General features: G+C 37.3%; 1 protein-coding gene across 1 annotated transcript in view; it reads left to right on the top strand.

Moving 5' to 3' along the window:
• The window catches only part of ABCB7 (ATP binding cassette subfamily B member 7), a 155,881-nt gene that overhangs the window by 86,406 nt on the left and 42,427 nt on the right, over window positions 1-27,048 (top strand). The window contains exon 4 of the mRNA XM_044682798.1: window positions 14,732-14,851. Within this exon, the coding sequence (XP_044538733.1) occupies window positions 14,732-14,851 (120 nt within the window). The remainder of the gene's footprint in view (window positions 1-14,731; window positions 14,852-27,048) is intronic.

The following is a 27,048-nucleotide window of genomic DNA, read 5'->3' as shown; positions in this document are numbered from 1 at the left end:
GGGGGGGGGGGAGGGAAGGAGGGAGACAATTTGGATCATATATAACTTTGGAAAACTTATGTGAAAATTTGTTATTGCATGTAATTGGCAAAAAATTAAAAAATAGCAGTTATGCATGTGCTGTCATACAAAACATTTCCATATTTGTCATGTTATGGAAGAAGACATATTAAAAAAAGAGAGAAAAATGGTATGTTTCAGTCTGCATTCAGACTCCATCAGTTCTTTCTTTGGAGGTAGAGAGCATTTTTTGTCATGAATCCTTTGGGGTTGTTTTATTTTTTAATTTTAATTTTTAAATATTTTTCCATGTTTCCATGATTTATTTTCTTTCCCTCCCCTCTTCCCTCCCCTTCCCAGAGCCAAAAAGCCAATTCCATTGGGTTGTACAAATGTTATCATTTGAATCTTATTTCTATATTATTCATTTTTTCTATAGAGCAATCTTTTAAAAGCCTAAACCCTTGGGGATTGTTTTAGATGAGTGTGTTGCTGAGAATAGCTAAGCTGTTCTCAATTGTTTGTCATACAGTATTGCTGTTCCTATGAACAATATTCTTCTGGTTCTGCTCACTTAACTCTGCTTTAGTTTCGTGTAAGTCTTTCCAGGTTTTTCTGAAACCTTCCTAGTCATCATTATCACTGATCTTTTCATTAGAAATGCTTGAATGTTTTCTCTTCCATTAAAGTTACATTTTCCTCCCTGTGGGATTATACTCAGCTTTGTGATAGAAACTGTCCTTAGTTCTAAGCCCATCATTTTTTGCTATTTTGAATATTATATTCCACTATTTCTTCTGGTTTTTAGTAGAAGCTTCTAGATATTTTGTGAACCTGGCTGTGATCCTTTGGTACTTAAGCTGTTTCTTCTTAGTAGGTTACACTATTTTTCTTTGATGTGGGAATTCAAGATGTTGGCTTTTACATTGGGGCCCCCTTTTTTATTCCAAATCCAAATAAAACAAGTATATCCATATATAAAAACACAGAAAATAGGACATGAATAAAATTAGACATCTTCTATATGTTGAATTTACTCCTCATATCTACTTAATAGATCCTGTCCACAAGTGTCTACACCCTTCCTAACCCTCCATAGCACATAGGACAATGATGGTGAACCTATGTCACGTGTACCAAAGATAACAGCCACACTCCCTCCCCACCCCTGAGTTCACTACTAGAAAGGCAGAGGGACTCAAGTGGAGCTGCTCCCTTCCCCCTCTTCATCGTGACTGATGACATTTTTTCACATTCTCCTACCTTTGCCCAATGGGAGCTCACAGGGATTAAGGTGGGCAACTCACAGGCAGCAGAGCTGGAGGAGAGGAGAGTACCACTCCCCTCCCCTTCTTCACCTGCTCTTAAAGACATTTCTCTCTTCACCAGCTCCTCTACCCAGCAGCCCAATGGGAATATTTCCTCCCTCCCTTGTCTGGTACTCAACCTTTGAGGAAGCTGGGGCATGGCACTTGTTCTCTAGGGGCAGTGGGATGTGCTACTCGGTCTCTGCCTGAGGGCAGGCACATCACTCAGTCTAGGGGATGGGGTGGGTCTGACACTCCATCTCTAAAAGTTTTGCTATCACTGAAATAGGATAGCATTAGGGTGGCCAACTTATTCATATAAATTTCATGTTTTAGCTTTCAGTTCACTTTCTGGAATTAACATTCTCACTTTATTCTTCCTGCATTTATTCTGTGGCTCTGTATAAAGTTCTTCTGCTTCTACTCGTTTTACTCTTCATTGTCTCATATAGTTTTTTCCAGATTAAAATAAAAAAGTCTTGTTCATTATTTCTTATGGCACAGTAGCATTCCATCACAATCATATACCACAATTTGTTTAGCCATTCTCCAATTGATGGGCATCCCCTCAGTTTCCAATTCTTTGCCACCACAAAGAGAGCTGCTATAAATATTTTGGAACATATGGATTCTTTTCTTCTTTCCCTAATCTCCTTAGGAAATGGACCTTGCAATGCTTTTGCTGGATCTAAGTGTATATACACACTTTTATAACTCTTTGGGTATAATTCCAAATTGCTCTCCACAATGGTTGCATCAAGTTCACTGTTTCACCAACAGTGCATTGGTGTCCCCATTTTTTCCACATCCTATCCAGCATTTACCACTTTATCTTTTTGTTATTTTAGCCTGTCTAGTAGATAGGAGGTAATGTTCAAGAATTGTTGTGGTTTACATTTCTCTAATCAGTAGTGATTTGGAGCATTTTTTCATATACCTATATCTATGGCTTTGCTGTCTTCATCTGAAAATTATCTATTCGTATCTTTTACCCATTTGTCAATTAGGGAATGGCTTTTATTCTTATAAATTTAACAAAGTTCACTGTATTTTAGATATGAGACCTCTATGTGAGAGTACTTCTTTTCGAGTTTCTTTAGGAAGTGACATGGATTCTTTTTCTCTCTCTTTATTTTGCCCTTTGGTTCTACTGTGTCTGGTCAGTTTTCATTGATGGTTTCTTGAAATAGCATCCATGATTTTTTAAAAATCACAATTGTTAGTCAAGTAATTCTTAGATTATCTCTTCCTAATTTGTTTTCCAGGTCATTTTTTAATATTATACATGTTATATTTTCTTCTATTTTTTTTCATGCTTTTAATTTTGTTCTTAAAAAAATACGCTCTCAATAGTATCAAAGATGAAAAGGGAGACCTCACCTCTAATGAAGAGGAAATTAAGGCAATCATTAAAAACTATTTTGCCCAATTATATGGTAATGAATACGGCAATCTAGGTGATATGGATGAATATTTACAAAAATATAAATTGCTTAGATTAACAGCAGAAGAAATAGAATACTTAAATAATCCCATATCAGAAAAAGAAAGTGAACAAGCCAGCAAAGAACTCCCTAAGAAAAAATCCCCAGGACCAGATGGATTCACAAGTGAATTCTATAAACATTCAAAGAACAACTAATTCCAGTACTATACAAACTATTTGACATAATAAGCAAAGAAAGAGTTCTTCCAAGTTCCTTTTATGACACCAATATAGTACTGATTCCAAAGCCAGACAGATCAAAAACAGAGAAAGAAAACTACAGACCAATCTCCTTAATGAACATAGATGCAAAAATCTTGAATAGAATACTAGCAAAAAGACTCCAGCAAGTGATCAAGAGGATTATGCACCATAAATCAAGTGGGATTTATACCAGGAATGCAAGGATGGTTTAATATTAGGAAAACCATCCACATAATTGACCATATCAACAAGCAAACCAACAAAAACCACATGATTATCTCAAGAGATATAGAAAAAGCCGTTGACAAAATACAACACTCATTCCTATTGAAAACACTGGAAAGTATAGGAATAGAAAGGCCTTTCCTAAAAATAATAAACAGTATATACCTAAAACCATCAACAAACATCATCTGCAATGGGGATAAATTAGAAGTCTTTCCAATAAGATCAGGAGTGAAACAAGATTATCACCTCTATTATTTAACATTGTACCAGAAACACTAGCAGTAGCAATTAGAGAAGAAAAAGAAATTGAAAGTATAAAAATAGGCAATGAGGAGACCAAACTATCACTCTTTGCAGATGATATGATGGTATACTTAAAGAATCCTAGAGAATCAACTAAAAAAGCTAGTGGAAATAATCAACAATTTTAGCAAAGTTGCAGGATACAAAATAAACCCACAGAAATCATCAGCATTTTTATATATTTCCAACGCAAGAGTTAGAAAGAGAAACTCCATTTAAAATCACCCTAGACAATATAAAATACTTAGGAATCTGTCAGCCAAGACAAACATAGGAATTATATGAACTCAACTACAAAACACTTTCCACACAATTAAAACTAGACCTCAGCAATTGGCAAAACATTAATCGCTCATGGGTAGGACAAGCTAACAAAATAAAAATGACAATCCTGCCTAAATTAATTTACTTATTCAGTGCCATGCCTATCAAACTACCAAGAAACTTTTTTTTTACTGAATTAGGAAAAAAACTATAACAAAGCTCATTTGGAAGAACAAAAGATCAAGAATATCAAGGGAAAAAAATAAAAAAAAAATGTGAAGGAAGGTGACCTAGCAGTACCAGATCTTAAACTGTACTATAAAGCAGTGGTCATCAAAACAATATGGTACTGGTTAAGAGACAGAAGGGAACATCAATGGATTAGACTTGGGGTAAATAACCTCAGCAAGACGGTGTATGATAAACCCAAAGAGCCTAGCTTTTGGGGCAAAAATCCACTATTTGACAAAAACTGCTGGGAAAATTGGAAAACAGTATGGGAGAGATTAGGTTTAGATCAACATCTCACACCCTACACCAAGATAAATTCAGACTTGAATATAAAGAAGGAAAGTATAAGTAAATTAGGTGAACAAAGAATAGTTTGCCCTTCAGATCTATGGGGAAAGGAAAGATTTTAAGACCAAGCAAGGGTTAGAAAATATTACAAAATGTAAAATAAATAATTTTGATTACATTAAATTAAAAAGGTTTTGTACGAACAAAAGCAGTGCAATCAAAATTAGAAGGGAAATAACAAATTGGGAAAAAATCTTTATAACAAAAACCCCTGACAAAGGTCTAATTACTCAGATATTCAAGGAGCTAAATCAATTGTTGAAAAAAATCAAGCCATTCCCCAATTGATAAATGGGCAAGGAACATGAATAGGCAAGTTTCAGATAAAGAAATCAAAACTATCAATAAGCACAAGAAAAAAGTGTTCTAAATCTCTTATAATTAGAGAATTGCAAATCAAAACAACTATGAGGTATCACCTCACACCTAGCAGATTGGCTAAAATGTGACAGCAAAGGAAAGTTGGAGGGGATGTGGCAAAATTGAGACATTAATGCATTGCTGGTGGAGTTGTGAATTGATCCAACCATTCTGGATGGCAATTTGGAACTATGCTCAAAGGGCTTTAAAAGACTCCAGCCATACCACTGTTAGGTTTGTACCCCCAAAGAGATCATAAGGAAAAAGACTTGTACAAAAGTATTGATAGCTGCACTCTTTGTGGTGGCAAAAAATTGGAAAATGAGGGGACGTCCTTTGATTGGGGAATGGCTGAACAAATTGTGGTATCTGTTGTTGATGGAATACTATTGTGCTCAAAGGAATAATGAACTAGAGGAGTTCCATGTGAACTGGAAAGACCTCCAGGAATTGATGCAGAGTGAAAGGAGCAGAGCCAGAAGAACCTTATGCACAGAGATGGATATGCCGTGGCACAGTCGAATGTAATGGGACTTATTCTACTAGCAGCAATGCAGTGATCCAGGATAATTCTGAGGGACTTATGAGAAAGAATGTATACACATCCAGAGAAAGAACTGTGGAAGTAGAAACACAGAAGAAAAACAACTGCTTGATCACATAGGTCAATGGGGGCATGATTGGGGATGTTGACTCTAAACAATCACCTTAATGCAAATAATAATATGGAAATAGGTCTTGATCAGTGATGTAATTAAAACCCAGGAGGATTACTTGTTGGCTGGGGGGGGGGGGAGTAGGGAAAAAATATGAATCATGTAACCATGGAAAAAATATTTTTAATTAAATAAATTTTTTCAACGGGGGAAAAAAAAAAACACCCTCATCTTCTGTCTCAGAATTGATACTAAGTATTGGTTGGAAGGTAGAAGAGCAGTATAGGCTAGGCAATTGGAGTTAAGTGACTTGTCCAGGGCATCACATAGCTAGGAAGTGTCTGAGTCCAAATTTGAGTCCTCTAGACTCCAGGCCTGGTTCTGTCCATTGAGCCACCTAGCTGCCACTCTTTTAATTTTATTTTAATATTTCTTGCTTTCTCATGGAGTCATTTATTTCTGATTGATTTTTTTTCTTGTTTTGAGAAATTCCTTTTCTTTGGTAAAGTTTACTCCTTTCTCTTCCAACCTACTTATTCTTTTTCCAGTTCTTTTCCATAAAGCTTTTATTTCATTTTTTATCTCCTTCATTCTTTTAGGGATTCATGTGCTGTCCTTATGAAAAATCTGTTTTTTCCTTTATGACTATTTACATTGTTATGGAATCACTCTCCCTTTTGAGAGATCTCTACATTTGTGATGCTTTTTGATATTGGGAGGCATTTTTGATGTACTTCATCTCTTCAATTCTTGAATTAGGATTTTGTGCCAGATACAGTGAACTGAGCCTTTACGTGCTTTTGGTTAACGTGGTCTTTCCCACTGTTGGGTCTCATTTTGGCTCTCACTTTTTTCTTGAGCTTCCACTATTCCACCCCCATCTTGGAGTTTCAGCACACTGGATCTTTAGGATCCTCTTAGGACAGATTACTAGCGTCATTGCTTGGAGCTCTAGAATATTCTTGTCTGAGCCCCACTTGCTGTAGTGACTGTACTAGTTGCTTCGAAGGGCTTCTAAAGTGTCCCCACTTCTATAACCACCTGAGGCCTTTCTTGGGGAATCCCTTTTCTTCAACCACCTCTTTGTCTTGCAGGCTATGCATATGTCTGGCCTCTTGCTCTTACATTTTCTAACTCATAGCAAATAGACCCATTCTTCACAATATAGGCAAAATTCCTATCATAAAGGTTCTCTATGAGAAGAGAGTCCATGAAAGTAAAAATTTGTGTAAGGAAAACCTATTTCCATTCATTTTGATGGCGAAAACAGTGGAGCATTCACCTTTTATCTCAATTATTATAAGCTAACTCTTATATAGCTGGTTTGTTATAGAAACGAAGGTATCGAGGTCTTAAGGAGGTAAAAGACAATGAGTTTTCTAAGGCAGGTGACAGATTGTGAAGGTGAAAAGAACTGAATGAGAGATGGGAAATTTTTGAACCCTAAACTTTTGGGCCATCAGATCTTTAATTCTATTCTGTAGTAGTTTGTACTTGCTTTTGTAAGAGCACATGGAATTCTTACTCTGTGTCCTTTAACTGATGAGAAAACAAAGATCTTGAGTCTTTGAAACAGTCATGCTTCCCTTGAATTCTGACTTCCTCCCATCATTCTCTCTCTCTTTTCTCCTGACTTTCCCCACCAGATGTGTCTTGTGCCTTTTTTATGAGTCATTTCTTTGAAATTGAGAAAAGTACTCCCTACTTGATATCATAATGCATACGTGTCGTATCTTGGCTTCCCCTGACCCCTCCCCACTCTTGCCTGCCCAAATAGAATGCAAGCTCCTTGAGAGCAAGGTTTGTGTCTTCCTCAAAATAGGTATAGATTCTATTCTGTTAAGACATCCAGATCCATAAAATAATAGAACCAAAAAGCACTAGAAGAAAGTGTTTGGCCCAGCCCCCTCCCTACCCAACAGTGTATCTATTCCATTCCTTGAAGATATTATGAATCAAATTCTCTGGAGATTGTATACTAATTTATAATATTTATTAGTAAAACAGAGACAGAGACAGAGAGGTCACATGATTCCTAGCTGCTTTCCACATGATGCTCTGGGTCGTCCCAAGCAGCTTCGAGGTAAGGCAGTGTGCCAAGAGTTAAACGCTTCAGAGAAAGGAGAGAGAGCAACAAGTGTCCCACAAGAGAAAGAGTACTTCCTATGTCCTCTCTCTCATAAAGCCAGTTTTCATCACTCCTCCTGGGACTCTCTGGTTGCACAGACTTAACCTCAGGCTGGGTCCAATTCTGTCTTTGCCGTTTCACTGGCATGGAGACTTCTGCCAGCCCCCTTCTCTACACTAGGATGACAGGTAGTCAAAGGGTGGGACTGATACTGATCAAAGATGGGTTTTCAAATAGAATATGGGTTAAATTTATATTAAATTGACATAAGTATCTTCATAAAGTATATCCCAAAACTTCCCGTAATTCTCCATGCTGGTGGACCATTTATTTAATTCTTGCTGCTTCTGAAACACTGTGCTACATTCTCAGGATTCAGGGGTTAAAACAATTGACAAGAATCTTGTTTTTGAGGAGCTTGCATTCTATTTGGACAAGCAAGAGGGGGGATTGAGGAAACCAAGATAAGACATATGTATGGGGAGGGGGAACAAAAGAAAAGTCTAGCCTTAAGTACAGGTATCCTTTTAACATCATGGGGTTAAGGGTGCAGCACCCCTGAGACCTTGAAAATCCATGTAAAAATGTTTGACTTTCCCTTTGTACCAGAGCAGTCTGAATTTTTTTTTTTTAATTTTATGGGATTTTCATAGTCTTTTATTGTAAAATTTGGGAAATTGTGTACATTTATGGTATTCAAAGATAAAATATGTTGATGTTATACAATACTATGAATATATTTTATGTATTTTAACCGTTACCTTCTGTTTTATTAAGTAATTAATAAAACCAATTAATCATTATTTTATTAACATTTTATTATTTATATTATAATTATAACAATTATATAATTACATATAATCATAAAATATAATGATCATAATTATTATATTAATAATGATTGATTATAATAATTAGAAACTAATTAATAAAAATTAATTAATCTAATTAATTAGAATTAATGTTGTTCCAAGGCAGAAGCGTGGTAAGGGCTAGGCAGTGGGAGTTAGGTGACTTGCCCAGGATCACATAGCTAAGGAAGTTTCTGAGACCAGATTTGAACCCAAGGCCTGGTTCTCTATCCATTGAGCCACCTAACTGTCCCCTATTTTATGCATCTCCAAGTTTCTAAACTTTCTCTCTATTGTCTGTTGGCCTTTATTGTCTACAGTTTCCTCAAAACTCCAAAAAATTTCCCAGTTAATTTCTTATGCTGACCCATGATATATTGAAACCACCGTGGGGAAAGTTGTGATATGGAAGGAATACTTCCACTTTGAAAGATGCAAAGGACAAGGGAAGTGCTTTAAGAGTAAAGAAGGAAAAATAATGCTTTAATATTCTTTGTGTTTATTTTTAAATAAGAAACGATCTTATTTATTTTGGGCCTTTACAAAGTACGTTCCTACGAATGCCAGCATTATTATCTCCATTTTATAGAAAAGAACCTCAAGTATCTAAAGGCTAAATAAATGACTTGCCCAGAGTTGCATAGCTATTTCACCTTCTTTTTCTTTCTGATTGCCACAGTAAAAAAATTCTATTCTTAACAAATATTAAGTAAAATGTGTGTGTGTGTGTGTGTGTCTATCTGTGCACATGCATATACTCACACATACAGACACATATATAGATATAGGTATAGATATATAGTAGAACAGAAAAAGAGAACAATTTTTAAAAATCAACAAACATTTATTAAGTACTTCCCATGTGCCTGTCACTGTGCTAAGCACAAGGGTACAAGGACAAAGTGATAAAGATCCTTTCTACCTTAAAGGAGAATCTGTTCCAATGGAAGGAGATATAGATGTATAGATGATCAGTATAATGCCCCTATATTGGATGTAGACAGGTTTGGGGAGACCACAGAAGGTCTTCTGCAGAGTGGGGCACCTGAGCTGCCTCTTAGAGTAAGTCCTTTGTGTTCTGCCTTGGAGGATAGTTATTTCTGTCCATCCCTTATCTTCCTTTACCTGGTAAGCTCTTTAAGGTCAGGGAAATGTCTCATTTGTATTTGTATTCCCTCTACATAGTCGGTGCTTGACAAATGTTGGTTAAGTTGAATTAAATTTCTAAATTCTTTATGATTAAAGCTAGCGGATGATAGTACCATAGAGTTAAACCATTTTTACCAATTTATTCTTCATGTAAACATGATGGAATTAAGGTTCGAAATGGACAGTCTCACCCTCGTTCCATTTCTGCCTCCTCCATTTCGCATGGTGCCTACCGGCTTTTCTTTCACTCCATAATGATGCTTCAAATGTCAGTTCTAGCGAGTTTTGAAATTGAAAGCCATTTAGCTGCAGGAACAACAACAAAAAATAGGTGCCTGTAGATGTACTGTTGTGATAGTAATATCTGTGCCACCAGGATGGGGAGGATAGTTCTGTCAGTCTGAAATCAAGAGAACTGCCAAAGTAGCAGCAGCACAGGTCTTTAATTGAGGCAGAGGAATTGCAGTTTGGGGTCACTACATAGCACTGGAGTGCAGGAGTTCCAGAAAGGAGCAGAAGGTGGCACTCTGTCTTCCATGGCAACTTCTGACCCCTCCTGCTTAAAACCCCAAAGATCAGAAGAAGCCTGCCTTTCATGATCTGTATTCCTACTGAAAATCAAGACCAAGCAAGCTTTTGCCCTTCTGCTCTCTTGGAAGCTTCTGTCTTCCCTGAGCTCACCTCCGGGACCCTGCCTTGTGGTTTGACAGGTGTATGGCCCCAGCCAAACACCCTACCTGATAGTGGCTCCTGAAGGGGCCTTGCTCAGTGCACCTCCTAGCTAGGCTCTTGGCACCAGAAATGAGAACCCCTTGGGACTTGACCATGACACTCTCTTCTCTCTTTGTTTTCCCAACACTGACCTCTCCTGATTCTCCTGTCTTCCCACTGCTCCTTCTCAGATCTTCATCCAAATCCTGCTCACTAAATGGGTGTCTCCCAAAGTTCTGTCTTGGGCTCTCTTTTCTTATCCCTCTACACAATTGAACTTAAGTGATTTTACCAGTTCTCATGGATTCAATTATCATCTCTATTCAAATCATTTTGAGATCTGTTTATCCAACCTTAACTTCTGTTCTGTCTTCCAATATTTTATCTCCAACTGCTTTTTAATTATCTTGAACAAGCTATATCATAGACATCTTTTTTTTTAACCCTTACCTTCTGTCTTAGAATTAATACTGTATATTAGTTCCAAGGCAGAAGAGTAGGGCTAGGCAATGGGGGTTAAGTGACTTGCCCAGGGTCACACAGCTAAGAAGTGTCTAAGGCCAGATTTGAACCCTGGACTTCCTATCTCTAGGCCTTGCTCTCAATCCACTGAGCCATCCAGCTGCCCCTGTATCATAGACATCTTAAACTCAGTATGTCTACAACTGAATTAATTTTCTTTCCCCTAAACCTTCCATTCTTCCTAACTTCCTTCTTATTAATGAGGAACCACCACCTTCCCATTTATCCAAGCTCACCTCAGTCTTCTCATTAGCATTTACCCTTCCACCCCCAGCTAATCTGCTTCCAAGTTCTGTTGATACCTTTACAATATATCTCTCTTATAAGCCCCTTCTCTTTTTTGATAGGGTAACCACTCCTATGCAAGCCCCTATCACTTCTCACCTGACTGTTGCAATAACCTTTTGTTTGGACTTCTTTAGACAAGTCTGGCCTCATTCCACTCAGCTTTTGAAGTAATCTTCCTAAAGTGTGGCTCTGACCATGCCATGTTCGTGCCCCCTCCCCTAATCACTTCTAGAATCAAATATAAAGCCCTCTCTTTGGTTATTAAACCCTTCATACCCTGGCCTCTATCTGTTTTTTTTCCCAGTCTTATACCTTCCTCCCATCCATTCAGTCTACAATCCAGTGACACTGGCCTCCTTTCTGTTTCTCTCGTATGACACTCCATCTCCCTGCTCCAAACATATTTACTGGTTGTCCCTCATCCTTGGAATAATCTTCCTCCTCATCTCTACCTTCAAGTCTCAGATAAAATCCCACTTTCTACAAGAAACCTTTCCCAGTCCCCTAAATGCTGACGCCTTCTCTCCGAGTTTCCCCCAGTTTTTATCCTCTGTGTATCTTGTTTATACATAGTTGTTTGGAATGTGATCTCCTTGAGAGCAGAGCCTGACACATAGTAGATGACTCAGAATTACTTGTTGTTTATATATGTAAAGCAGTCAACAAGTGTGAGGATTTTTTTAGGCCTACCTTGGACCAGTTACTACTTTGGACTGTTGGACAGTGGTTGTACTAATACAAAGGTGATAGTCTCAGGAATTTCCTAGTCTTCCACTAGTAGGCTAAGTTAAATGCAAGTTATTAAGAGTTCCTCCAGCCACTCAGTGTTTTTCAAAGAATCCAATTTCTTTCCTCCGTTTTATTTTTATTTTAGGAATTCACTCGGAAAGCGATCTCTATCTAGTTTTGCTTTCTGATTAGTTTGAATCGAAAATTTTAGCTGATGAAACAATGATATCTCATTTAGTCTCAGACTTGTGGCTCTTCCCTTTTCTAGAGGCAGATAGGTGACATGGTGTTGTAGTTGGAGTTAGGAAGACCTGAGTTAAAATCCTAACTCAGACATATATTAACTGTGTGGTCTTGGGCAAGTCACTTAACCTATTTTAATTCCTCAACTGTAAAATGAATATAATAATAGTCCCTGCCACCCAGTGTTGTTGTGAGAATCAAATGAGATAATATATGTAAAGTGCTGTGCAACCTTTAAAGCACTATATAAATATTATTTTAATGGTTTACTATCTCTCCCCCCACCCCCCTTGGATTTCCTCAGTATTCCTCTTGAGTGTGCTGGGCCGAGGAATTAGTTGTGGTGGTTTTAAAATGTGATATATTATGTATCGAGAGGCCAGTTGAGTCCACCAATTTCATTTTTGTGCATTGTAGAGAAATTGCTGTGGAATTCTTTAATGAAAAATGAGAACAAAAATATCCCCAAATCATGTCCTTCAGTCTTTCAAGTGCCTCTCAAAAACCATTTCTTTTTTATAAAAAAAAAAAAGGGGGAAGTTTAGTTTCCATTTCTTCCTTTTTCCTTTTTTGCATAGATTTCCTGTGCCATGTATGTATGTATGTATGTATGTATGTATGTATGTATGTATGTGAAAAGGAGGTAGGGGATGAGGAATATGTATTTTTTAAATGCATGCCATCATTTATTGGATTTAGTTTTGGCCTTAGCTTAAAAAGGAGAAATTATTTTTTCAAACTTTGTACTTTACCTAAACTAGAACCGAAGTCATGTACTTTATAGCTTAATGGATTCATAATGCGTAATTACACAACTTTGGAACCCATTTTGTTAAATGAAGTGGTGACATTTTATGCACAATTAACCCAACTAGAATAATTTTCTTGCTTTTAGCCATAAGTTCTCCGTGTCCTTGTTGGTGTATATTGTAGGAGGTCCTGACAGGAGAGAGAGCTTCCCAAAGCCCTGCAGGGCAGGGACTTTTTATTGTTGATTCATCAAGAAAAAATAAGGCTTACAACACTCAGGAAATGCTTAAGCAATTGAAATGTCCCTGTCTGTGTTCTGAATGCACCAAAATGATACTGATTTAGTAATAGTATGTTGGAAAAATGAATTTGAAATTATAGCTCCCTTCTCTTTACCAAAAAAAAGCTACCTACTTATTAGACTTCATTCATATATATATATATATATGAGAGAGAGAGAGAGAGAGAGAGAGAGAGAGAGAGAGAGAGAGAGAGAGAGAGAGAGAGAGAAGGGGAGAGAGAGAGAGAGAGAGAGAGAGAGAGAGAGAGAGAGAGAGAGAGAGAAGGGGAGAGAGAGAGAGAAGGGGAGAGTGTACTTTTGTATGCATGTGTATGTCTATACACACATATTTGGGGTTTAATTTTGTTTAATGTACTTTCAGTATTTAATATTGATGCTGCCATAAGGTTTTAAAGCAGCAGTAGACTGTAGCTTCTTCTGTTTTCAATATCGTATGACATGATCTTATTTATGGTAGTCTGTACTCAGCAAACTGACAAAAATAGACTCTGAATATAGTTTGTGAAACTCCAAGAAGAAAATGACTGTGTGCAATTTATGAGTTTCCTTTCTGTAGTACATATTTTTTCTCTTCTTAATGTCAAAAACTGCTTGAAATCAAGTAACTTTTAGCACCTTTTGCTGAAAGATCATTTCAAGCTCTGCTCTTGTACAGTACGCCAGCCCTTCTCCCTTCTACCTCAGGCTTAGGATGTCTGGTGTCCCTCTCTGTCATAATCTTGGATTTGCTTTCCTTACTTTATGCTCATGATACTTTAAAGTAAAATAAAGTGATTTGTTGGAGTTATTGGGACTGGTGGGGAAAAAAAGGCAATGAGCATTTGAGATTAAAGAAGCAGATTGGGTTAAGGCCAAGGCCAGTGGGTGCAGCCAGCAGGCTATATTGTTGAATATATTTGTTTTTACAGTTACTTGGCTGTGTTTAGCTAGTGCCAGGTCTCACACTCATCTGTGTTCTATTATGAGAAGTGACATAGGACCTTGAAGTTTTCCAAATGACAGTATGAAATAAATTAAAAGGACTCATGATGAAAAATGCTGTCCACTTCAAGCCAGAGAACTGATGGACTCAGAATGCAGATTGAAGCATATTTTTTTTCTTTTTTTCTTTTTTCTGGGGTTGGGGAGGAGAAGGATCACAGCTAATGTGGAAATATATTTTGCATGACTTCATATCTATAATGGGTATCATTTCTTGCCTTCTCAATGGATGGCGGATGGCGTAGAGGAATGGAGAGAATTTGTAGCTGAAAATAAAAATACATTTTTTAAAAAATGAAATAAATAACTCCAGAAATGTAATGCTTCTGACTGTAAACTTTGAGGAGGAGTTGTTTCTCTTGTTTTTATGGAATTTTCTGATGATTTAATGAAGATAATCTCCTTCCCTCCTAACATTCTCTAGAATAATTTAGAATCCGAGATTGATATTTCTGTTTTAAAAATTAAGAAAAACCCTTAAGCTTTAAAAAAAAATGTTTTGGACTAGCCTTACATTTCCTAAAATATTTTAAAGTGTTTTGAAAATACTGAATTTAAATTCAGAATAAGTGGTATTTGTAGTGTCATTTCCTCTTAAATTACCTAATATTGATGCAGATTTTCAAATAGTAAAGAATATTTACATTTGAAGTTGCATCTCAATATTTTTTCCTTTTTTTTCTTTCAACAGCTAAAAGATGTAGATACTCAGAAAATCCTAAAAGTAATGCTTTCATACGTGTGGCCAAAGGATAGACCGGATCTTCGAGCTCGAGTTGCCATTTCTCTGGGTTTATTAGGAAGTGCAAAGGTAAGAAAGATGAACTTGAAGTGACTATTCTTGTAACTTAGCAACTCCCTACTACATTCTAGCAGTGAGCTCTTGGGCTCAGAGAAGCAGAGCTGAGAGACACCTCAGAAATCATCTAGGATTCTCTGCAACGTACATAACCAGGGCCTGACCAGCTGCCAGTGATAGGGAACCCACGACATAGGGTGATTGTGGCCATTTGCATGAGTTCTGTCAAAATTATTCTGAGAGCAATAAACTCCCTTTCTGGTGGTCACGCATAGCCTTCCACAACACAGCCATAAACTCTGAACAAGGGCATTAGCTACAACAAAGCCCATGCATGTTATTTCAGAGGCCCTCGGAACTTTATAAACTTTTGGCTTGATTGTTCATGAATTCACAATAGATTAGAAAAAAGCAAATCGGAAGGATGGTTAAATTTGTTACTAAAGACAATGGAGGAGTGGCAACTGACTGTTTAACACCAAGGAAATAGGAAACCTGGACAGGAGACACAAAACGAGCCCAAACAATCCTATGTATACCCATTGCCTTCCCCATTTAAACGTAAGCTCCTTGTGAGTAGGGATTGTTCAGTTCTTTGAATTTGCCTGTTTAGTGCCTCAGCCATTGCCTGACACGAGTCAGAGAATTCATTAATGCTTGTTGATTGATGGTAACGGTAGCCAGAAGAATCTTAAGTGGGGTGAATTACCCCATAGAATCCCAAGAGAGGGACAGTTAGGACAGTTAAGAATGTGGGTATAAAAGCAGCACCCCAAGTTTGAGGGGACTCACTCTTTTGGGATTCTGTGGAGTAATTCATGCCACTTAAGATTCTTCCGGCTACAAAACAAATACCTATCTAATGAAAATGGCGAGTCATCAGAAAAAGATATATTCCAGTTCTCAGTTTAGGAAAGCAGACCACATATAAACTATATCTTCGAGTTCCATGAAAAAACAAAGTTTTGACTGAAAGGTATAAGCTTCTTTTATCTAGAAAATTAACTTGTATGTTAGAACTCATTTTCAAATGTTAGCAGATAAAGAAGATATTATTGTGCTTGGGCTGCTGCTTCGAAGTATTTGGATTATGTTTTTTCCATCTTCAAAGTTATTTCTTATTTACTTCTTTGCTAGGGCCACCTATTTTTCCTTGCTAGGCCTCATCTCCATCCCCCCCCCACCCCCCAAACCATCTGCCTTTTTAGTACTTGGTGCTTCTGAGCTCTACTTTAGCCTTTTCTCAGGTTGCCAAGCAACAGACAGATAATCCATGCTGTGGGCTGTTTGTTGAAGTCGAAGGGACAGGAGAGTTCTAGCAGTCTGATTTCAATAACCAACAGTACAATATTTTGAACTCGCGTATTCGTCATTACAGTTAGCACCATACAGTTCCATATTTTATAGAGAGAGTTTTATATAGAGTTAATTTTTAGCTTTCATGCACATTATGAGTAGCAATTTGACCTTTAGCATTTAGTAACTGGTGAGTTAAATTGATGTTTAGTCTTTTCTAGAGTTTATGTAGAGCAAAGGGGAGTAGATTAGAAGATTGACTAAGCCGTTCATAAGGAGTTTTAACTAATGATATTTGTAGAAGGATTTATTTTTAAGGAATAAGTTCAGATCTTTCAAACGGCAGATTCCTTTGCTCTTCAGAGAAAACAGCTCTTTTGCTCATAGCAAAATGATTGGGAGTAAAAATTCTTATCGAGGTAGAGACATTAGCTATAAAGCCAACTTTCTTGATGGCTAAAATATTTATAGGCGATTAAATGCCTACAGAATGGAAACCAGTGTCATTTTATCAGACAGATGCAGGAAAGGGAAACATTCAGACAGTATGCTTAATTCCTTTTGAAACAGGGGGAAAAAGCCAAGTGTCATGGATTGTGTCTACTGGTGTTAGCAGTGCCATAGAGGAAGATTACTGTTGCCATTTATTACCTTTTGGGCATTCCCTGACCCTAGAGCGTTTGAGGGAATGTGGAGCAAAAGTGTACTCTCTCGTCACTCTTTCCCCAGATTCTGCATTCATCTTAGAACTTAATACCTTCCAACCCTCAATTCTGCTGTTATAATTTTGGCCAGCATTGCATGTGCATAATTGATGTGCAGTAATAAAAGCCCATATCTATATAACATTAAAATTTATGAATCTTTTGTGCTATATAGCACAGTGATTAGAGCACCAGGCGCAGGAGAACCTGGGTTCAAATCTGGCCTTAGACACTTCCTGGCTGTGTGACCCTAGGCAAGTCACTTAACCCTGTCTGCCTAGCTCTTGCCCTTCTGTCTTAGAATCATTACTAAGACAGAAAGTAAGGGTTTAAAACAAAAAAAAGATTTTTTATAAAGCCGTGTGAAGTAGATAAGGAAAGTCGGAGCCCAGAAAGGTTAAATAGACTTAAACCAAGTCTCCTAGCTGGTAAAATAGTGTTTATATAGCACTATAAGGTCCACAAAATGCTTTGCACATACCATCTCATTTGATCCTCACAAAAACCTCTGGCGAGGGATAGATTTCCCCACTCTACAGATGAGGAAACTTAGGTAAATAGGGCTAAACAACTTGCCCAAGGCTATTATAGCTAGAAAGCATCTGAGGCCAGATTTGAACTCTAGTCTTCCCGACTCCAGGTCCAGTGCTTTATCTATCTATCTTGCTACCAGATGGCTTTTGATAAGCCTCACTAATGGTTCCAACCTAGTCTTTAGACTGCAGGTCTAATGTTCTTTGCACTATACCATGTCACCTATCTCCACTCAATCTCGTGTCATGACTCAGTGCTTTACTGTGTCACAGTTTCAGTTTAAAGTGGATCCCCTACACTTTTTTTGATATGTTGGCTAGCTGGTGGCTTGTTATTGAACTGGAGAGAATTTTGTACACCCTAAAAAGCTTGTTAGTAGCTTGGCTGTCAGCTCTCAGTCAGTCAGTAAGCGTTTATTAAGCAGCTACTACTATGTGCCAGGCACTGTGCTAAATGCTGGGGATCTGCTACTGTATATTTTCTGCATTAGGTTACATTGGAATGATTTTTGTCCAAACTTGTGTCACCCTTTATTTCTCCAAGTACATTTTAAGTTTAAATCAAGTTAAATCTTAAAGAAATTTTTTCCAAAAGGGATGAATCTTGGAAAGAAGACGTTAAAAAAATCTCCTTCCCATTTTAAAAATAATCCTTTAACTAAGCAAAAGAAAGGAAGTTCCCAGCCATACTCCAGGGCATCTATCACATTTTCCGAATGAAGCCATTAATTCTTACTCCAGATTAATTCTTTCAACTCAATCATATTCCTTCATTCCTCCTCTCCTCACACCTTGGAGGAATGGACTAATTCAGGAAGCAATAATATGAGCAATGGACTGAGAAGAATGGCTTCGATAGTGTAAATTGAAAGGTAAATGATGTAGGTGCTACTTAACATTTATAAGACACTTTTTAATTGAATCCATCTAATATGATTTGTCTAGAAACTATCACAGAAGTATAATTATTAAATTGGCATATCAACTTGGAGTACTAACTAGGGTCTGAAAAAATCCTTTGCTAAGTCACTTCTGGTGATGATGTCATTTTTTTTTTTTTCAGTTTGAAAAATACCTGATAGGCTACTATTACCACTGTTTTGCAAAAGAGGAAACAGAGGCTGAGTGAATTAAGTGATTTGCCCCAGGATACACAGCTAGTGAATGTCTGAAGCATGTGATTCAGTTACCGGCTCTCTGACCCTAAATCTAGTGCTCTGTACATACATTATGACACTTGGCTGTGTTTTCTAATCTTCTCTAGCTCTCCTTGATTATAAAATGAAGAGGTTAGATGAGAATTAAAAAGTTCTATAAAAGTTTTAAATGTTATTGTTAAAACCAGTGGAAATGTGCATCGACTACTTGGGGGGGGGCGGTTAAGAACATGAATCATGTAACCATGGAAAATTTTTCTAAAAATAAAAATTCAAAGAGGAAAAGAAAATAAACAAGCAAGCAAACAAACAAATAAATTAATTAATGTTTATTGTGTGCACTTAAGGAAAAGTTTTAAATGTTAAAATTCATTTCAGCTCTGAACACTAGATTTTAGGTGACAGAGAGGAGAACAAGTGATGTATATATTGAGAAATGACATAGCGTGATCAACTAATAGCCTCACTCTTATTAATGACATTTGTGCCATATTTGTGAGTAATTATTTTATATCTTTATATATTTGAACTTCCCCTCTCCTCCCCCGCTAGCCATCACGCACATTTTTAAACAGATTGTTTTTGTTGGGTTTTTTTGGAAAATGTTTTATTTTTTCCAATTACATGTAAAAGAGTTTTTAACTTTCATTTTTAAAAATTTTGAGTTCCACTTTTTCTCTGTCTTTCTTTCTCTTCCCCCTTCCTTGAGAAGGTAAGAAATTTGATATAGGTTATACATGTGTAGTTATGCAAAACTTAGATCCATATTAGTTGCATTATAAAGGAAAACACAGTCCCCAGAAAACAGAACAAGAAGAAGAAAAATAAAGTTTAAAAAGTGTACTTCAGTCTGTATTCAGACTCCATCGTTTCTTTCTCTGGAGGTGGATACCATTTTTTATCTTAAGACCTTTGGAATTATCTTGGATCATTGTATTGTTGAGAGTAGCTCAAGTCATTCACAGTTTTGATCATCCTAACAGTATTGCTCTTACGGTGTACAATGTTCCCCTGGTTCTGCTCATTTCACTTTCCATGAGTTTGTGTATGTCTTTCTAGGTTTTTCTGAAAGCATCCTGATCATCATTTCTTTTGGCAAAATAGTATTCCATCATAGTCATATACTCCAGCTTGTTCAGCCATTCCTCAGTTGATGAGCCTCCTTTCAATTTCCAATTCTTTGCCCTCAAAAGGAGCTGCAATAAATGTTTTTGTTTATAAGGTCCTTTTCCCTTTTAAAAAAATCTCTCTGGGATACAGACTTGGTAGTGGTATTTCTGGGTCAAAGAGTATGCTCAGTTGTATAGCCCTTTGGGCATAGTTCAGAATGTGCTGCTCCCTGCTACTATACTTCTCCTTCTGGAAAGGATATTTCATCTGTCAGCTAAGAGTTTCTATGACTTTTTTGGTCTTCCTGTTATGGTATTACATTTGCATTGGTTAAACATGTATATTAAATTATTTTTAAAATAATTTTTATTTTTTCGAAAAGTTATCATGGTTACATGATTCATGTTCTTACTTTCCCCTCCCCCCACCCCCCATAGCCGATGCGCATTTCCACTGGTTTTAACATGTGTCATCGATCAAGAACTATTTCCAAATTGTTGATACTTGCATTGGTGTGGTAGTTTCGAGTCTACATCCCCAATCATGTCCGCCTCAACCCATGTGTTCAAGCAGTTGTTTTTCTTATGTGTTTCCACTCCTGTAGTTCTTCCTCTGAATGTGGGTAGCGTTCTTTTCCATAAATCCCTCAGAATTGTCCTGGGTCGTTGCATTGCTGCTAGTACAGAAGTCCATTACATTCTATTTTACCACAGTGTTTTGGTCTCTGTGTACAATGTTCTTCTGGCTCTGCTCCTTTCACTCTGCATCAATTCCTGGAGGTCTTTCCAGTTCACATGGAATTCCTCCAGTTTATTATTCCTTTGAGCACAATAGTATTCCATCACCAGCATATACCACAATTTGTTCAGCCATTCCTCAATAGAAGGGCATACCCTCATTTTCCAGTTTTTTGCCACCACAAAAAGAGTGGCTATAAATATTTTCATACAAGTCTGTTTATCTATAATCTCTTTGGGGTACAAACCCAACAATGGTATGTCTGGATCAAAGGGCAGGCATTCTTTTATAGCCCTTTGAGCATAGTTCCAAATTGCCATCCAAAATGGTTGGATCAGTTCACAGCTCCACCAGCAATGCATTAATGTCCCAATTTTGCCACATCCCCTCCAACATTCATTACTCTCCCCTGCTATCATTTTAGCCAATCTGCTAGGTGTGAGGTGATACCTCATAGTTGTTTTGATTTGCATTTCTCTAATTATTAGAGATTTAGAACACTTTTTCATGTGCTTATTGATACTTTTGATTTCTTTATGTGAAAATTGCCTATTCATGTCCCTTGCCCATTTATCAACTGGGGAATGGCTTGATTTTTTTATACAATTGATTTAACTTCTTGTATATTTGAGTAATTAGACCTCTGTCAGGGTTTTTTGTTATAAAGATTTTTTCCCAGTTTGTTGTTTCCCTTCTGATTTTGGTCGCATCGTTTTTGTACAAAAGCTTTTTAATTTAATATAATCAAAATTATTTATTTTACATTTTGTAATTTTCTCTAACTCTTGCTTGGTTTTAAAATTTTTTCCTTTCCCAGAGATCTGACAAGTATACTATTCTGTGTTCACTTAATTTATTTATAGCTTCCCTCTTTATATTCAAGTCATTTACCCATTCTGAATTTATCTTGGTGTAGGGTGTGAGATGTTGATCTAAACCTAATCTCTCCCATATTGTTTTCCAATTTTCCCAGCAGTTTTTGTCAAATAGTGGATTTTTGTTCCAAAAGTTGGGCTCTTTGGGTTTATCATACACTGTCTTGCTGATGTCACTTACCCCAACTCTGTTCCACTGATCCTCCCTTCTGTCTCTTAGCCAGTACCATATTGTTTTGATGACCACTGCTTTATAGTACAGTTTAAGATCTGGTACTGCTAGTACCCCATTCTTCACTTTTTTTTTCATTTTTTCCCTTGATATTCTTGATCTTTTGTTCTTCCAAATGAACTTTGTTATAGTTTTTTCTAATTCAGTAAAAAAGTTTCTTGGTAGTTTGGTAGGTATGGAGCTAAATAGGAAAATTAATTTGGATAGAATGGTCATTTTTATTATGTTAGCTCGTCCTACCCATGAACAATCAATGTTTTTCCAATTATTTAGATCTAGTTTTATTTGTTTGGAAAGTGTCTTGTAGTTGTGGTTGTATAATTCCTGTGTTTGTTTTGGTAGATAGATTCCTAAGTATTTTATATTGTCTAGGGTGATTTTAAATGGTGTTTCTCTTTCTACCTCTTGCTGTTGTGATGTGTTGGAAATATATAAAAATGCTGATGATTTATGTGCATTTATTTTGTATCCTCCAACTTTGCTAAAGTTGTTGATTAATGTATATTAAATTATAATGATCAAAGTTGCTTTCTCTTCCTTCATCCATTTTCCTTTTGAGAGGCATCTGTTCCTTCTTTAAATAGATGAGTTTAAAGATATTTTACTTGCTCACCATTTCCTTTTCTCATTTTTATTCTGCTAAGCTTTCTATTAATTTTTAGTCTTGTTCCATCAAGGTCTGAGTGCCCAATTAACTGATTCAGGAATAACTCCGACATTGTCATCATCATAATTACCGCCGCCGCCACCACCAACAACAATGACGAGAAGCATTTATTGAGCACTTACTATATATAGCATTAAGAATTAAATGCTGAGAGTGCAAAGGAAGGCAAACAAATGTCACTGCCCTATAGGAGCTCACATTCTAAGGGCAGAGGTTGCATGTACAGTCTGTGTACATGTAAGGTATATGGGGCAACTGGTACTAGTGTGGTAGAGGGGTGGGTTGCTTTTCTTAACATCTCTGTATTTCTTAGACCTTTGTTTCTGTCTTCTGTGGGGAAAATCCATCAGGGAGCTGGTCAGATGAGTGACACGAATTCAATCTGCATTCAGCTTTCCTGGAATACCATAACAATATAACTGAGGCTACCTTGCTCATGTGTTCTGATTCTCATCTCATCCATGTCCCTCTGGCTAGGCTGATAATCCATTCCGCCTAATTTTTCTTTTCCCTTTAAGTACTATCTCAGGGTTTCAAAAGTTGTATTGTGGTAATTTGAAAAATGTAGTGAAATGGACCTTTTCTTGGAAAGGAATATATTACCTTTGCCATTAATTGGGAAAACTGATTTGTATCCTGAAATGTTTTTAACTCCCCTAGCCTCATTAGTCCAGGAGCCTTGTTAACCTTTGGTCAAACAAATTGAAGGATATAATGTGATAAGACTGCATTAATATAAGAATTTTAAGAAAAAGCTGCTTCCCTTGTCACAAAACTCCTGCTGCTAGTATTGGGTGGTTCATTAAATAGAGAGAAAAGGGGATGAGACCTTCTAAATTGTTTCACTCCTAGGGGACTTGCATCTTATAGCTTAGTACATACATTGAAGACTATGGCAGTCAGTTGTTTTTCCCTATTTAAATTGTGTCCATCTCTGTGTAGTCTCGTTTTGTGAATATCATAGTCCCTAGCTTTTAGCTGGCCATAACCCTCCGGTGGAAATCGAGGTTACTTGATCCTGCCACACATTTCCAGCTTCTTATAAGGTTTGCAGTTTATTGATTAAATTAGTAGTTTTAAATAGAAAACCATTGAATAGACTACTTGTAAATTTTCTCTATCTTCAATATAGTCTTCTATTCATTATTTATGCAAACTATTTAAGTCTATTGCTTACCTTCCCAAAACTGGTTTGAAAATATTATGATCGAATGAGTTGGTTTTTATAAAATTCTTTGCACAGTGCCCAGCATGTTACTGTAGGCTTAATAAGTGCTTCTTCCTTTCCTTGGTTCCTTTTCCATATGTCCTAAATACTCAATTATTCAGATTTTTTTTCTCTGTTAAGAGTGCTCTTAAAAAAAAAGCCACTCAGAATTCTCCATTTTCTCAAAAGAAGAAACCTCTATATTTATTTCTAAACCAGAAGGATAATTTCATATAAGAAGCAAAATAGCTGTATTAACTGAGTTAATTTCCAAAGTTTTTGAAAGTAGAAAAGGAAGATTTGTGTTGATGGAATTGGACCTCAGTAGAGTTTATTTTTCTTACCTGGAGTCAAAACTTTAATGAAGAAGTTTTTCCAAGGCTTCACTCTTTCCCCAAAGGTAAGAGAATTGCCCAAATACTTGATTTGCTGCTTTCTTCTCCCCCTCCACTAGTTTCCATCAAATCTTCCATTAGTGCCTTCTGTGCCTAATTTTACGCCATTACCTTCTTGTCCTGCTGAGAAGATGAGAGGTTGTTAAATAGAGGAACAAGGAGTTCACTTCTGCTTGTCCAGAAGTGTTTAGATCCAAACTAGGCAGTTCTTTTCTGGCAGTACAAGCTAGAAAGCCATTAGCTATGGCAGGCTACCATGGAAGAGATTAATTATTGTCAGTCTTTCAAATGATAGAGAATTTCAGTTGGAAGGAATGTTAGAGGTCAGCTAGTCTGACTTCTACCTGACCCATGAATCCTTCCTACAACATCTTTGACAAGTCATCATCCTCTCTGCCTGAAAACTTCGAACGACTGGGAATTGAAGCAGCCTCTGCCATTTTGAAGACAGCTTTAATCATTAGGAAGTTCTTCTCAAATTGGCCTTGCTGTAGCTTCTACACATTGCTCCTTGTTTTGCTTTCTAGGATTGAGTAGAATAATTCTGCTCCCTCTTCCTTAAGACAACCCTTCAAACAGTTGAAGACAGAATGATATTTTAAGTCTTCTCTTTAGTCTCAACACCTCCAAATCCCCCAAGAAAGTCTTATGTGGCATGACTTCCAATCCTCGTAACATCCTGGTGACCTTCCTTTGACAAGCTGGAGCACATCCAATATTCTTTTTCAAATGTGTTCCTAGCTGAGCATGGTACTGTGTAGATATGGTATGATTACAGCATAGTATAGAGACGATCATCTGCCTTGTTCAGGACACTGTGCTCTTAATGAATTTAGTCTGGAATTATATTTGTTTTCTTGGTTACAACATTGTACTGTTGACTCCTTTTGGGTCCACTGTAACCTTCTATCATCTGATATTTCTGCTTGGACTCCTGAATCCAAGTCCAGGACTTTACATTTACCTCTCTTCTGTTTCATCCAAATGGATTCAACCTCCATTACAACCTATTGCTCTTTTTAGGTCCTTTTCTATCAGCTAATGTATTAACCATTGCTTCTAGATTTGTGCCACTTGCAGATTTAGTAAACATGCTTTCTATACCTTATAGCTAGATATTTGATGAAGTTGCTGAGCAGACTAAGACCAGGGACTTGCCCAAGATCTCATAGCTAAATAAGTGTCTGAGGCAGCATTTGAACTCAGGTCTTTTGAAGTCCAAGTCCAGCACTCTACCCACTATCCACCTTGCTGCCTGTTTATTGTTATAAAAGGAAATTTAGTAGATCTACCTTCCTTACTGAATACATGCTTATCTTATAGTTATTTAAATATAATGCATCACTTCATAAGTCCTCATGAACCATCCATTTAATAATCAGTTTACATATATTTCCAGGAATCAACATCAGGCTTACTGTCTGATAGGTTGTAGAATCTATACTTTTCCCCTTTCTGAAAATCCTGTGATACCTCAGAGATCACTGACAGTGGTTTTGCGGTTATATCCATAAGTTCTATACCTAAGTAGTCGAAAAAAATAAAGCCAGGCAATGATGAGACTATATGATTTTATTGGGTTTGACCACTTTTGGTTGTGGGTGTGGCATGAAGAATGTGGACATAGTCATCCCAGAGCTGCTTCTTTCTGTTTGTTGAGGCATAGTGGTATAGTAGAAGAGACTCAGCAGTGATGCCAGATGTGTGGCCTTGGGCAGGTCACTTTGACTCTGGGCCTCAGGTCTTCCCTTCATAAAACAAAGGAGTTGAATTAAATGACTAAAGTCCTTGCCAGTTTTACTGCTATTTTTCTCCTATTCTCCTTAATAAAAGACCTCAGTTTTTTAGAATGGAAAGGACCTCTCCATTAAAAAGTTCTTCTTGATACCTCTTGTTTGTTACACCATTTGTTCTCCCATATACCTTTGCTCCCTTTGTACCTTCCCTTGTAGCAAAGGAAAACATTTAAGTGACTTTCTCAAAACACATGCAACTTGGGGGCAGCTGGGTAGCTCAGTGGAGTGAGAGTCAGGCCTAGAGACAGGAGGTCCTAGGTTCAAACCCGGCCTCAGCCACTTCCCAGCTGTGTGACCCTGGGCAAGTCACTTGACCCCCATTGCCCACCCTTACCAATCTTCCACCTATGAGACAATACACCGAAGTACAAGGGTTTAAAAAAAACAACACATGCAACTTGATGGACAGTGGCCTCCCTCCACTTAGCCAAGGTAGCTTATGCTGTGCCAAGTGCCAGAAGAGATTAACAGAATAAGATTTAGACAAGCCGAGAGAACATCATGAGCAGCAGTGGAGGTGGGAATGTATATGACATGCCTGGAGGATGATATTAGTGAACCATTTATATGGAGTGGAAGTTTTATATAAGGGAATAGAAATGGTCACAGAAGCAAATGGAACCAGATTTTGTGGGGCCTTGAATGCCAAAAAGTAGTGGTTAGGTTTCATCTCTTAATAAGGAGTTGTCAAGTTCTTTGAAGGAAGCGATGGGGAGATATTGTTCAAGAAGCATTATCAGATTAGCCTTGAATGGAGTATGTAGGGTGGATTGGAAAGGGAAGAAGGAGACTTAAGATGGTGATATCTGTTAAGAGATTTATAGTAATCCTATGGGAATGGAGAGACAAGAACAATGCAAGTCACATTAAACATCATTTTCTGTAGGAATCACCTGGAGAAGTTGCCCTGCTTTATGACTTCACCTGATTTAGACCAAATGTTGGTTGCCTTTTTACAAAATAAATCATGTGTGTATGTTTCAACATGCAGGTATATGGGAAATTCAGTGGTTGAAATATTTTATTCCTCAAATATATTTGATTCCTCCTGAGCCTTTCCAGGCTTCAACACTTCAAGGATCTCTGAAGCAATTGATGTTTAGATCCTCTCTTCATGGGTGCAGATTGCATAAGTTGAAGAGTCTTGGAAAATTTTCCATTGGACTGTAGCTTGGAGTGGAGGTTTCTTACCAGACTATACACTAAAGTGTTTCCTTTTGCTGTCAATGTCTAGAGTGACCAGTCCTCATAAAATTCTGTCACTCTAGGAGAAGATGTTTCATTAAAAGACTAGGGTAGGTCTGTGTCTGTGTCTGTGCACGTACATGCATGCACTTTTATTAAAAAGGTTTTCATCATGTAGTTGACACCAGAATTTATTGTTATTCCTCTGGAGTATGGTTGATTTTCCAATCAGACTGAAAGAGTCTGAACCTGTCGCCTTTCAGGGCTTGGTACAAAGCTTATCTCTTCACCCAGGCTTGCCTTGGGGAGAATGA

The sequence above is a fragment of the Gracilinanus agilis genome, chromosome X (assembly GCF_016433145.1).
Source record: "Gracilinanus agilis isolate LMUSP501 chromosome X, AgileGrace, whole genome shotgun sequence".
NCBI classification, from domain to species: domain Eukaryota; kingdom Metazoa; phylum Chordata; class Mammalia; order Didelphimorphia; family Didelphidae; genus Gracilinanus; species Gracilinanus agilis.
The sequence above is the reverse complement of the archived record's forward strand: the minus strand, read 5'-3'. Positions and strand labels throughout refer to the sequence as shown.